Source organism: Stegodyphus dumicola, chromosome 5 (genome assembly GCF_044657685.1).
Source record: "Stegodyphus dumicola isolate Sdum_Otavi_A_Nest chromosome 5, ASM4465768v1".
Classification (NCBI taxonomy): domain Eukaryota; kingdom Metazoa; phylum Arthropoda; class Arachnida; order Araneae; family Eresidae; genus Stegodyphus; species Stegodyphus dumicola.
In genome coordinates this window covers 127,752,920-127,765,343 of record NC_140772.1, presented here as the reverse complement: position 1 = coordinate 127,765,343, position 12,424 = coordinate 127,752,920, and the positions used below count along the sequence as shown (strand labels likewise).

Genomic DNA, 12,424 nt, shown 5'->3' with positions numbered 1-12,424 from the left:
TCCGTATCAAATCTTCGACTTGTCTGGCTAAATCATCTAAACGAGCCATCAGTTGATCCACTGGCTCATGGACTCGCACAGCTCTAACTGGGTAGCGATCTCTACTAGTTGCTTGCTGGGCTGCCTCGAACTTCATGGCGTACAACAGAGCGCTTTTTAAATCTTTTACATCCGCCATTCGTAGAGCTTTCTGTATTTCAGTATCTCGGATGCCGTCGATAAAGTATTGCAAGGACAGGATTTCCCTTGTTTCTGTCGGGCATTCCGAAAAGGCGAGATGGGACAGCCTTTCAACATCCGCGGCGAGCTCCTGAAGTGTTTCGGTAGGCTTCTGTTGACGAGATTTTAATTGGAGCCTGCTGTAGTCTTTTAAACACTTCTCCCCAAAGCGCAACTCCAAGGCGCCGGACAGAGCTTCGAAATCTAACCTTTTGTTTTCGGGAAGAGTCTGAAGGATATCCGCTGCGTCGGCTCTTAGAGAAGCGGCGAGATGACAGGCCTTAGCTTGGGAATCCCATCCATTCGCATCCGCCACGATAGAAAATTGTGTCTTATACACCTGCCAGGAGGTCTTCCCATCATATGTGGATAGCTTCAGAGGTGGACGAGCAGGCATTGGTAAGAATTTAAAATCATCACTCCTGCTCCCTGCCGACGCTACGAATTTCTTTAAAGTATCCATTTCTTTGGCAACTGCAGAAACTCTCTCATCAATTTGTTCTTTTACAGAAAAAACTCTTTCTTCTATTTCTTCTTTCACCGAAGAAACTCTTTCTTCAATATGTCCAACTTTATTTTCAACTGCGTCAATTCTGCCTTCCATAGCTTCAAATTTATTTTCTATTATGCAAGTAATTTCTCTTTTCATTTCTTCTTGACCAGCTTGAACGGCTTTCATTTCGTCCTTAACGGATTCCTGGCCCAATTTCATTTCTTCCTTAACGGATTCCTGGCCCAATTTCATTTCTTCCTTAACGGATTCCTGGCCCAATTTCATTTCTTCCTTAAATGATGCTTGGCCAGCTTCCATCTTTTCTTGGAATGCAGCAAAAGCACTAATGAGCTGTCTCAATTGTTCTTCCATCTCTCTTGTTATTGGCATTCAAATCCCACTTCTGACACCAAAAATTGTTGCGTGCGTACGGGTTCGTTATGAAATGAATGCACAAGTCCGATGAAAAATGAACAAAAATTTATTATTATCACAACAAAAATGCTTAAATTTTCTCAAATTATCATGCAGTATTACAATATCTCACAGTAGTTATCTTTTAACTACTCAAATGTCCAATAGAACGTAATTCAAAACAGCTAAAGAACGCTAATCCGCGAATTCGCTACAATCAACAACAGTAGTTTTCTAAACAACAACAAACTAAGCAACTACTACAAACTGAGATGTTTTCCTCCTTTTATAAGATTTTAAAATCACGCGCTAGAATTTTCCAGTACTTTCTCGAAATCAAAAAGAGATATTTATTTATTTAATGCACGCGCTCTTGTATTTTCAATTTTCCGGCTTAGCTTTCTTTTAATATTCGTCACGCGCTGCACTGCGCGAGAAATAAAACCATTTAATTTCTAATTGAACTAACATTAGCTTTTTAAATACCAAATTCGTAACAATATTAATACATGTTCTGAGTACCTGAAACAAATGCTCAGTCTGATATTCCTTGCTGAATGAAAACAAGCCTTATCTATCTATTATAAACTTACAAATAGTTTGGAGTTTACTTAGCTTGATAACTGCAAACTTTAAGCATTTTCCTGATTATCTGCTTTAAATTCTGATTATTTCAAACATAACCTTGTTCACTGTGGTTTCTTACGCAGCGTCTTGAGATTTTCGCTATTTTACCAAGGACTACACTATTTTTGAATGTGTTGAACGTACCAGTTCCCCGGGCACTGTCTGCTGATTTCTTTAAGTGTTAGATCCTTAACACAACGAAAGTAATAGTAGTTTGTGTCACCTTCCTCTATGCACTTGCAGAAGGGAGTATCTTTAAGTCTGAATCTGTTGAGGTATATTTTGGATGGCCCTAGGCTGTTCTAGTAATTCCGTGCTATTAGCTGCCTGCCTGGGCCAGAAGGTCTGCGGCTTTATTGCCTTGAATCCCTGTATGAGCGGAAACTTATTTTAGAGTGGATCTTTGTGAGATCACCAAGGAAGTCTTGCTGTTTTGTCCTGCAATAGCCGCCAGACTTGACTCTGAATAGCTAAGTATGGAAAATTTCTGCTGCTGATATGTGTTAGTTTACCTAATAGTAGCGCTGACAGCTAGTAGCTGTGCTTGGTATACCGAGGAGTTCAATCCTAGATTCCTGTTTCACTCAAATGTTACAAAACTATTTTCCAGTCTATAAAAGACGCTTCTCGTGCCGTTCACCGTTTTGGAGCCATTTGTAAAAAGGCTATTACTGCTACTGTGAATTCATTCGTGGTTTAATGTTAATGCCATAGGAGAGTAAAAGTAGTTGCATGAGGTTTTTGCAGATCTTTTGCTTCTTATCTCTTGGTTGTGAAAGATGACACCCTACATTACTACCTCAGCAACTTCACACGATTAAATTGAAGCTCTATCATTTATTTTCATTGTTTTTAACATACCACCAACCTATATAAGCATAGGTAAGAGAGGTAACGTTTTTGGCCCCAAAATTCGATAGTCAGTTTCAGCGAATAAGCCCGAATTAGGGTACTCGCGATCTTTTTTTCTATTTTTGCAATGATGGCTGCCTGTCTGCGTGTTTACATGTGTGTGAAGAAATTTTCGCTTAAGTCCTATATAAAACTTTAAAAAATTATATTTTCTATATTCAGGCTTTCTACATTCATTTAAAGAGTTGGTTAGATTTGGGATAAAATTACAGAACTGCAAGTGGTGCCTTATAGGAAGCCCACAGCAATCTTTAAAAGACACAACAGTCTTCCTTCTGTATTTAAAAGAAGTATGTGATTAAGAACAATATATTATATTTACAAGCACTAAAAGTATTCTTGGAATTATTCTAAATACAACGAGAATAAGGACAGTGGGAAGACGAGCTCTCATTAATGAAGCTATAAGGTATTTCTTCCACTTTCTTGGCATGCCTTCGTGGTGTGGGGGTCTGAATGCTGGGTGTGTATTCCAGAGGTCCGTGGTTCGATTCCCGGCGAAGGCGTTGCTCATTTTTCACTTCTTACTGTTTTTAAAAAATACAAATGTCTCTAAAAAGCAATTAAATGCATCAGCCTCAATCCTCAATTTTGTGTTTCACTTTTGTATTAAATCACTTTTAAAATAAAAGGATACTACAGTTAGATGTTATCGCTATGTATTATTTTTAGAGAAATAATGTAGCCAATATAAATAATATAGTGAATATAAAAAGAAATGTATGGCAAAACTTAATACTCTATCGGGAATACTATTGATATACTGCTTTTAAAAGTTTTGTGATTATTAAGACATTAATTTATGAATCCGAAAATATATATGATCAGAGGGTATACTATTATCGATGCTATATTTCCAAATTAAAGCATGAGGACCGATGTGTACATGAGAACGTATCATTATCATTGCCCATCTTATGAAAGAATAAAGTAATGAAAAATGAGTATTTTTTACAATTAGCATTCAGGCATAAACTTTTTAAACAAATTATATTTTATTTAGGAACGATAAATTGAAAGTGATAGATTATTTAAAGCTCGTCGCTTCTACCTGTTTCATATGTTAACATAGAATTGGTAGGAGGACATGAGCCCACTATATCAGATTTCTCAAATTGCCTTCTTTGTTTAGCTTGCGTTTTCAAAAGCCTTTTGAAGTATTCTTTATTTTTTGATGGAAGAATTTTATATTCAATTGAAAATGACACTTTAATTTAGCAGATGGCGTTATCGGCAAGTTTCTTTCTGCATTTCACACAGTGGGTAGTTGGACAACCTGCATTTATTGTACCCGAAATACAGATTACCTAACTACTCGAATTTTAAGTACACTTTGCCGTACAAGCGATTGACATTTCGAGTTGGTTCCAGAAGTTTAATTTCTTCCACATTGTCTTCAGTTCTAATAATGCTTGCAGTAGCATTACCATCGATGACAACAAGATGAGATTTCTTTATGATGAAATTATCTATCATCTGTAATAAAATATTGCGAAAAATACATAGTTAACCAATAATATGAGGAAAGTCTTGTATAAATTTATTTAATACAAAAAATCGAATTGATACGATTACTGGAAATCAGTGAAATAATCCACACTGACTGCTCAAAATTCAAATGTGAACTGCACTGATACACGAATGATCCATGACTTTTCTCGCAAATTCACCAGAATAGCATGGCTTTCCTTTTGGATGTAATCTGTATAATATGTGGTTGATGGGGGTAGATTTCATCCATCAAATAACCTCGTAGGAAAAAAGCCGCTTGTTGATGTATTCGTTAGATGAAAATGAGCTTATTATAAAGTAATCCAGAAACTGTGGCCTTTATTCCCTTGATATTTACAGCAATTTTCTGTTAAACTAACTACATTCAATGCTCTTCCGAGTAATGCTGCATGATAACTAAAAGCTTTGCACTGCTTTACTCAGCGATATATGGTTTACCGTGCAGGCTTTAAAAATATCGGATTAGTACCAAATTTAGATCGTCTAATTGTTTTTGCCCCACACTGTATAACATTGTAAAATTGAAAATGAACTGGCTTACCAGCGGAGAAAAGTGGAAGCGCACGGTAATTCTAAATTCGAAGCTCAGAATTGATCCTTGGCCTTCAAACGCCTCCATGCACTTCCTTTTTTTATCAACCGTTTACTTATTGAGCGTTTTTCTTTTGTTTTCATGTTCTATGTGCAACGCTTTCATGCCGGCGATCGACATAGAGCTGTCTTTTCGGCTCCAGGACTCTTCCCCGACAATCACCGTGACGTAATTTGCCGGTTTTCTTTACCACTCGGTCTCCTAATATATGACGTCTTTTTTATAGCAATTAAGTGTGTATTAAATTTAAGGTACCACAAATATAACTAAAAAGTTAAATTAATTAACTGAATGCAATCCCATAAAAACGAATTTACATTGTATCGATTTTTCTTCTGTAATAATTTTTAACTGTGTATTTAATTATTTCTTGGAACATTTAAACTGGTTTTATGGAATACCGGTGTTACGCGAATTCTTGATTAAGAGCAATGGCCTTAATAAGAGAGCTAAGAAATCTTATTTATTGGCGGAGAGGGAAGGAGAGATTCTCTTTTGCTCGCAAAGCATATTTTGAAAGACCCTTGTTAAGATACTGAAAAAGACAAAATGCATTTTTTAAAGTTTTTAACACTGATTTATTGAACTGCGCTTTGGGACTCAAGAATTTAACACAAATAAAAAACAGAAGTAACAAAATCGCTCTCCGTAAAAATTATTCAAGTACGCAACGAAATATTGCGAATTCGGCTCCAATTAATTAACGAATATAACTCGATGAAGCGAGTCAGATGGTAGATTTCGTCTCCTAGGGAACATAACTAATATATTAAGAAGATCAGACTCTCCGAATTGTAAGTCCTATATTTCAACGTAAAGTTCTACTTCAGGATTTCAGGATGTATTCCAGAAAATATCTCGTATTTTGTAAATATACCCGGATTATGTAAATATAATTGGCATGAATTTTCGTTATTCCCTCACCATACGGTCATGAAGATGTTTTTATGGGATAGGAAATATAATCAATAAATGAATAATACCGTTTTTCAGGGAACTCGCTAGCTTTGCAAAAAAGCGTGGTGTATTTAATTACGGCAAAGCACACGAGGGCTATCTGCCTAAGGGGAGGGATGCCTTCGTTGAGGACATTCTAAGGAAAGCTGGCTCGTATACACGTTACACATGGGGAAAACCACGAAAACACCCATGCAGCCAGCCCGTTCGCGGGATTCGAACCTCGGACCGAACTACCAGCGTTCAGCGACTTTACCGCTCGGCCGCTGGTGGGCCTTTGCAAAAAAGACTGTTTTGTCAAAGAATTTCTGGGTTTCTCTTCATATCGCGTTTCGTACTTGGAATATAGACTATAGAATTAAACCCTGTAAAGAGTTTTAAATGGATTATATATTGTTAATTGTGGAATGCAAACAAAAATACTGAAGAATGTTAACATGTGACAAGAAATCTAATTTTTGAAAGGAAATATTTTTCTAAAAAATAATTACGTGATAGCTAATTATTCAGTAAAATATCGTATTTAGAAAGGTATAAAATGCCTGAAAATTAAACATTTATCCTAGTATGAAACTGAAATAAAGCGAAACTTGTTTCATATTCAAAATAATCATGTTTTTTTTTCTCAAATCTCTAACATTAAAAACGTCAGTTCAACATAATTCAGATAATAAGCTGAGCAAAAACTGCCAAGCGATAACCTCTATTAATGAGAAATATTTATCACAACAAGAATAAATATTAGTATTGAATATCACCGATATTCGTGCCTTTGAGAAGACCATCTTCACAGACAACCAAAATGTGTTGGAATACTGATCTGTTTGGGTGTTTTTATTGCAACACGTAACTGAGGGAAAATAATTAATCATATTAATTTTTAGAAATGAGATTATGCTTAAAACAAAATAGTTTTTTTAACTTTTTATTAGCACCAGATGTGCTTAAGTCTCAAACCTCGCTTTTCTGTCCGTTTAACTTTTCAAATGTTGCCGCAAAATATTACCGCCATGTTTAAAGAAATAATACGGCGATTGAAAAAAGAAAAAAAAATGACAACACAGTCAAGAAAACGTTGCCAAAAATATTTTAAATAAACAATTTTTAAAGAAATAATACAGAGAATATATATAAAAAAATGTATAACATTTGACAGTTTACTAAGAATTCTAAAGATACGCTATTTTATTTCCCGATTTTGCTCTTGAATTTTATGCTACGAAAGGGCGAAGAAAGTGATATTTAATTATAAAATTAGGACAAAAAAAGGTCAGCAGGAGCGAGTCCGAGATCAGGATAAACTACGAACTCAATGATAGCATAAAAAACTTTAATAAATCCTTTGTTGTGACGTTAAAATCTGAATACTTTCAAAATTTTCTTTTCTTTTTGTTTTTAATAAAGGCAATTTTCTTGTACTAAACTGGCTTCGGAGAAATCTGCTCATTTTAATTTACCAAAGACTCTTATTACGTTTTATTATCATTCGCGTTGGCTTTGCAGCAGCACTTTTTAATGAAAAGTTGAAAAGAGTGAGAGATTTGTCTGAGACAAAAAATAAGTTTAGGTGCAGTATTCAAGTGCAATAAATTGCATATTAATGTGAAATAATTAAAGGGGTTGAACTTGGAGATTTGTCTTAAGTTATAAAGTTCTGTTACTAAAGCTCTGCGTTTGACTTCCTTCAAGAAATTTTCTCTCAGTTTCTAAGTCAGCAAATTGTTTGGAATAAGAAATTTTATTTTCAGTCTATCTCGGTGTTCAATATGTCTTCGTTTTAAAACTTTTACTTTGCGTTTGACTTCCTTAAGGAACTTTTCTTTGAGTTTATAAGTCAGATAATTGTTTGAAATAAGAAATTTTATTTTCAGTCTATCTGTCTTCCTTATGTCTTTCTTTCTAAAACTTTTATTTCTGATTTAAATTAAAACACATGGAGAAGGAAAATCTACTACATTTGAACTCCATTTGAAAAATAAAGATAAGTAATTCTAATATGGAAAAGAAACTGTGAAGGTTTTGATAATAGTTTGAAGGTTTGATACTTATAGCTATAATCTGTTTCTCAAATTCTAATGTTAGATACAGATATAGAAACGAAACAGATGAGTTTTTTTAAAAGCATTTAGCTTCCATTTGTGCCTTTCTTTCTTTATTTGCTATACAATATTGTTATGATATGCTCATCCTAATGCAGTCTATATTTTGTTCTAAAGTCTGAACAGGTGGTTAAAATCTTGGACATCACCGATTTCTGTTCCTACTTATTTATCGGGCAGGTAAGTTACAGTTATATATTTATATTTGGAAATTATATATTTTTTATTAATACTAATATAAATTTATGTAAATATTTGTATTTATTTCAGTGCATTTCTGTTTTAATATATTTTAATAGCGTTACTTGTTTTTATTAATTAATTAATTATTTAGTGCTTTTTACGAAATATGTAATTTTTATTGTATACCTTTATTTAACCGACTTAATGTCCACCTATTGTGCTTGTAAGTGTCTGTTTTGTGCATCATGTTGCAGAACTGAGTAACTCTGAATCGATCAAAGGGATTTCTCCGACAGTTTCTAGAAATGCTGCGCAATCTTGTAAGTACGGCTGGCACTGGAACCGAGTATTCCTTACCTCAGATATCTCAGTTCATAATCATCTGAACAGTTCAGTTCATAATCGTCTGATTACATTTTCTGCTCTGAAATTATTACTTTAGATTTTGTTCTGTGAGTAATTTTGGTGATCTGTGATATTCTTCTTCTGCTAAAGAGAATTTGGTTTATCGGTGTTTCCTTCTTGAGCTATTTATAACTATTTATTTTACTCTACGAGCTGTGGTTTACTTCCTGTTCATCTGATGAAATTATTAAGGAGATCTTTATGAACCTGCGCTTCAAATGTTATTGTTAACCTTAAGCTTGATTCTTGACACGTTTAAGACGTAACAAACTGCTTGTTTTAAGACCTGTTTGTGTTTGAAGCATATTGTTGATAGTTAAGGATTAGATTTAATTTGTAATTTATGTCAAACTGAAAAATTTTATGAACAATTGAAACATTGCTGTAGTTAATAAAAGATGCTTTTAATGCAATATGTTGTCTTACATATGATACAGAATTATTTTGTTTTTATAAGAATCTGCAGGATTATTTTAATTAGTTCAAAATGTTTCTAATTCTTATATTATGTATCTCGGTACGGAAGCCTTGGGTTTATTTTAGCTAACTTAGGAATATTTAATAGTTCTTCAGATCAGAAATTAATTTCGTTACCGATACTAAGGGAACAGTTTCTTTCCGGCGGGCGCGATCTTTTTAATCAAATTCTAAAGAGCCATTCATCATATTTGATTATTAAGAACTAAGAGAAGCATCGCAATATGAAATTAAAAATTAGGGATAGTTCATCATTAGATTGATACAGAATTAACAGAGGAAACACTATTCATTTCAAAAAAGAGGGCTCATTATACTCCTTCTTTTGAGAAGCAAAAACCCATCAGGAACTCACTCTTCAACAAAGCTACCCAAATCCTCAAAACCATGGCAGAACTGTGAATGTCAACAAATCCTCAGACACCAGGGAAAGGCTTGGGGAGTTTTTCGCAGACTAGCAACCTTGTCAAATTTTTTAGCCAAAGCAAACGCAAGAAAAGTAAGACGACAAAGCAAGAGGAATTGGTGGTTATCTTATGTTTCACCAATAGCATCCTCTTCGCCAGGGATCCATAACCCTTTTGCACCTTAGAGAGCATCTAGATTACTGTTGGAGGTGTGCATATTTATTTTTGCAAGATAAATTGAAAGATTGACATAGTTAATGATACACATAATATGCAATATATATATATATATGCGCATATGTGTGTAAAACATAAAATAAAAAATAAATCTCTAATAAATTACTAATTTAATTAGCAATAAATTTATTAATTTATTCTTTAGACTTTTATATGTTCCCCTCCTCGCATTTGCAATGCATCAAAATAATTTCTAGATCAATCCATAGATATGACTTAATAATGCTGATGACGTTACTAATGCGAAACCTAAATCGAAACTTTGACTTAAGTAATTCGGAACTTGGAATCAAAATTTTGAGAACTGAAACCTTTCTTCTGGTAACCTTCCAGATCGATTATGAGTTTTACTGATATCTGTATAACACACAACTGGGAAAATATCCTTGACGGGATTGTCGAAAACTACAAAATTTTCAAAATAGAAGTTTAAAGAACTCGTGTTTAATATAATACACACTTCGAGCAAGAAAACTACGCTTTCTACGTTTTAATTGAAAAACGATGAGTAGGGTGAGGAAAATCCTCAGATTATACCTTATTATCGAGCATATCTTTTTAATGTAAGCATGAAGATCAGTTGGGGGGGGGGTAGCCTCGCAGTTGCAAAACAGGCTTCTGTAATCACGCGCAACTCTCAGCCAAATTTTCCTTTGAAGTCTGTGAATTCGGAGAATTCTTCTTTGAATACGGAAATTAATCTTTCTTTTTAATAAAGGCTGCATTCTAGAAACATAGCAAACAAAAGGAACTACGTCTTGTTTATAAATCATACCAATAACGTAGATTTTAAGATAAAAGCATTGCAAGAGACACGATTAAGTCTTTTAAGAATAATTTCATACTTTTTTGGATAAATGCAGAGTATGGATGTTTTTTTCAGAACTTATTATCAAGAATAATGCTAAAATATTTTATTTCATTCATCGTTTCTAGTGAAATAATATAAACATACAATTGCATGTTTGTACAACTAACATGTTTTCTTTTAATTATCATAGCTTTAAATAAAACTCCTGCTCTCTAGATCAATCTGAAAACCCATTAAAAGATATTCTGAGTCATATTAAAAATAGTGTCGGGTCAGTTCCCCTAAAAATAAAGTTATCTTTAGGTTGTAAATAAAGTATCGACATTTGCCCATTGTCTAATATATTTGAAACGTATGGAATTATTTGCCATTTCAATAAAATTATTCCTTTTCATTTGATTTCGTTTGAAGAGACATCGGTTGTATAAATTCAAACAAAAAATTCAATTTAATTTCTTATCCTTAAAGTGCCGGTATGTTTAAGGAAAAAGTTGTGATACATTAGTAATTACCGTCAAAAGTCATCAACTAAGGGTCCACCGAGACTGATTTAAACAATCTAGTCCTAAGACTTAGATGCACTGCATATTCTGTATAGAAGATATTTTTCCTTGAAAAAGAAGACCAACGTTTCAACCTCCCTTGAACAACACAGAATAGTTTTACAAAAATATAAGATTAAACAGTGCTTAATTTTTAATATCAGAACTAATTTCAAAAAGAGCTGAGATCCTCAAAAAGTATATATATTAGTTTAAATAATTCAGTATAACATTAATATTTTATATCCATTTTCAAAGAATCCACACTTAATATAAACCACATTTTCAGTACAGAAACTACGCTTCTTGTAGATCCCCGTTTCCACTTACATGCGATGGACAAAACGGTGCATTTAGAAAATACTGTTACATTTGGTGAATCACCGTTGTGGTGATTAATATTCAAGTAAAGTAAAAGGTAGGAAAAAAAGAAAAAATGCATAAGTAACGTAAGTGCATTAATAAGCAACATAAGCATTAATGCATTTTCACTTTATTTTACAAAAGTTCCGTAAGTTAAGTGCTGTAATGAACTTCCCCCAAATAGATGCATTTTGTGCCGAAATTCTCTATTTTTACAGGAAATAAAAAATTAATATTTTAATAATTCATTTACTTTAGTTGCCATTAGAGTATATGTAGTCATTTTTCTTAATTCTCATGTTTAAATAAATCTTAAGACTCAGCTACTGATGTAATGTTCTTTTTTTACACAATTTCACCAGTTAACACAAAATGTCAGTAAATTTAAAAAGCATTTAAAAGAAAAAACATAGTCGGAGTCGAAGTGGTTCTGGTAAAGCGAGTTTTAAGAATGCTTAAATCAATCACAAGGACAATTTTTTTTTCCTACGCATTTTGTTTTCTCATTTGTTGCAATTATCCTTGTCCGCTTTGCATGTTGTATTCAAAATAATAAACTTTTTTCGTCTTCCTGTTATTAACGTTTTGTATCCGATTCAACAGAAAAATCACAAAATATTTCAAAACAGCATATCTTTAGAATTTCCGGTAGACAGTCTCGCGTGCTGGAAATAAAAATGTCTTTTATTTTTGGATAGTGTTTCCACTGCTCACTTTGAAATCGTCGAGTTTGTTCATCGAAAATTCGCTAAAGCTTTACAGAAATATGAAATAGATAGTAAAACAAACTTAAAATTGAAAATTCGGCCTTCCAGGTGCCCATGTTCTTGTGGAAGACTACGTTATTGAAAATTTGATGGTTTTAGGTAATGTTGTTTTTTCAAAGTGCGAGAAACATGCATACATTCATGCAGATTATTCATTATTTAATTTCCTTAAATGTAATACAGGGCAATTATGTTTGATGGCAACAATTTGAAAAGTGATGAACCGTTTTTGGTGTTTCAACGCAAATAGTCATTTCACATTCAGGATTAAAGCCTTTTGGACTAATAATTGCTAGTAGTCATCATTTTTTAATTTCTTTGAAATTGCTTGAAACATTTAGACCTGAAGCAGGTGCATTGTAGTATATGCATAAAATACGTGACGTTGATTTCAGTAAAATCAATAC

The 12,424-nt window shown here is 33.4% G+C and overlaps 1 protein-coding gene across 3 annotated transcripts in view; it reads left to right on the top strand.

Annotated features, from left to right (window-relative positions):
- LOC118199267 (WD repeat-containing protein on Y chromosome-like) overlaps positions 1-12,424 on the top strand; it is a 77,280-nt gene that overhangs the window by 37,278 nt on the left and 27,578 nt on the right. For 2 of the 3 annotated variants that reach the window (XM_085817044.1, XM_085817046.1), the window contains one exon: positions 7,943-8,005. The exons of the other annotated variant lie outside the window; for it this stretch is intronic. In XM_085817044.1, the coding sequence (XP_085673170.1) occupies positions 7,943-8,005 (63 nt within the window). The remainder of the gene's footprint in view (positions 1-7,942; positions 8,006-12,424) is intronic. 3 annotated transcript variants of the gene reach the window in all.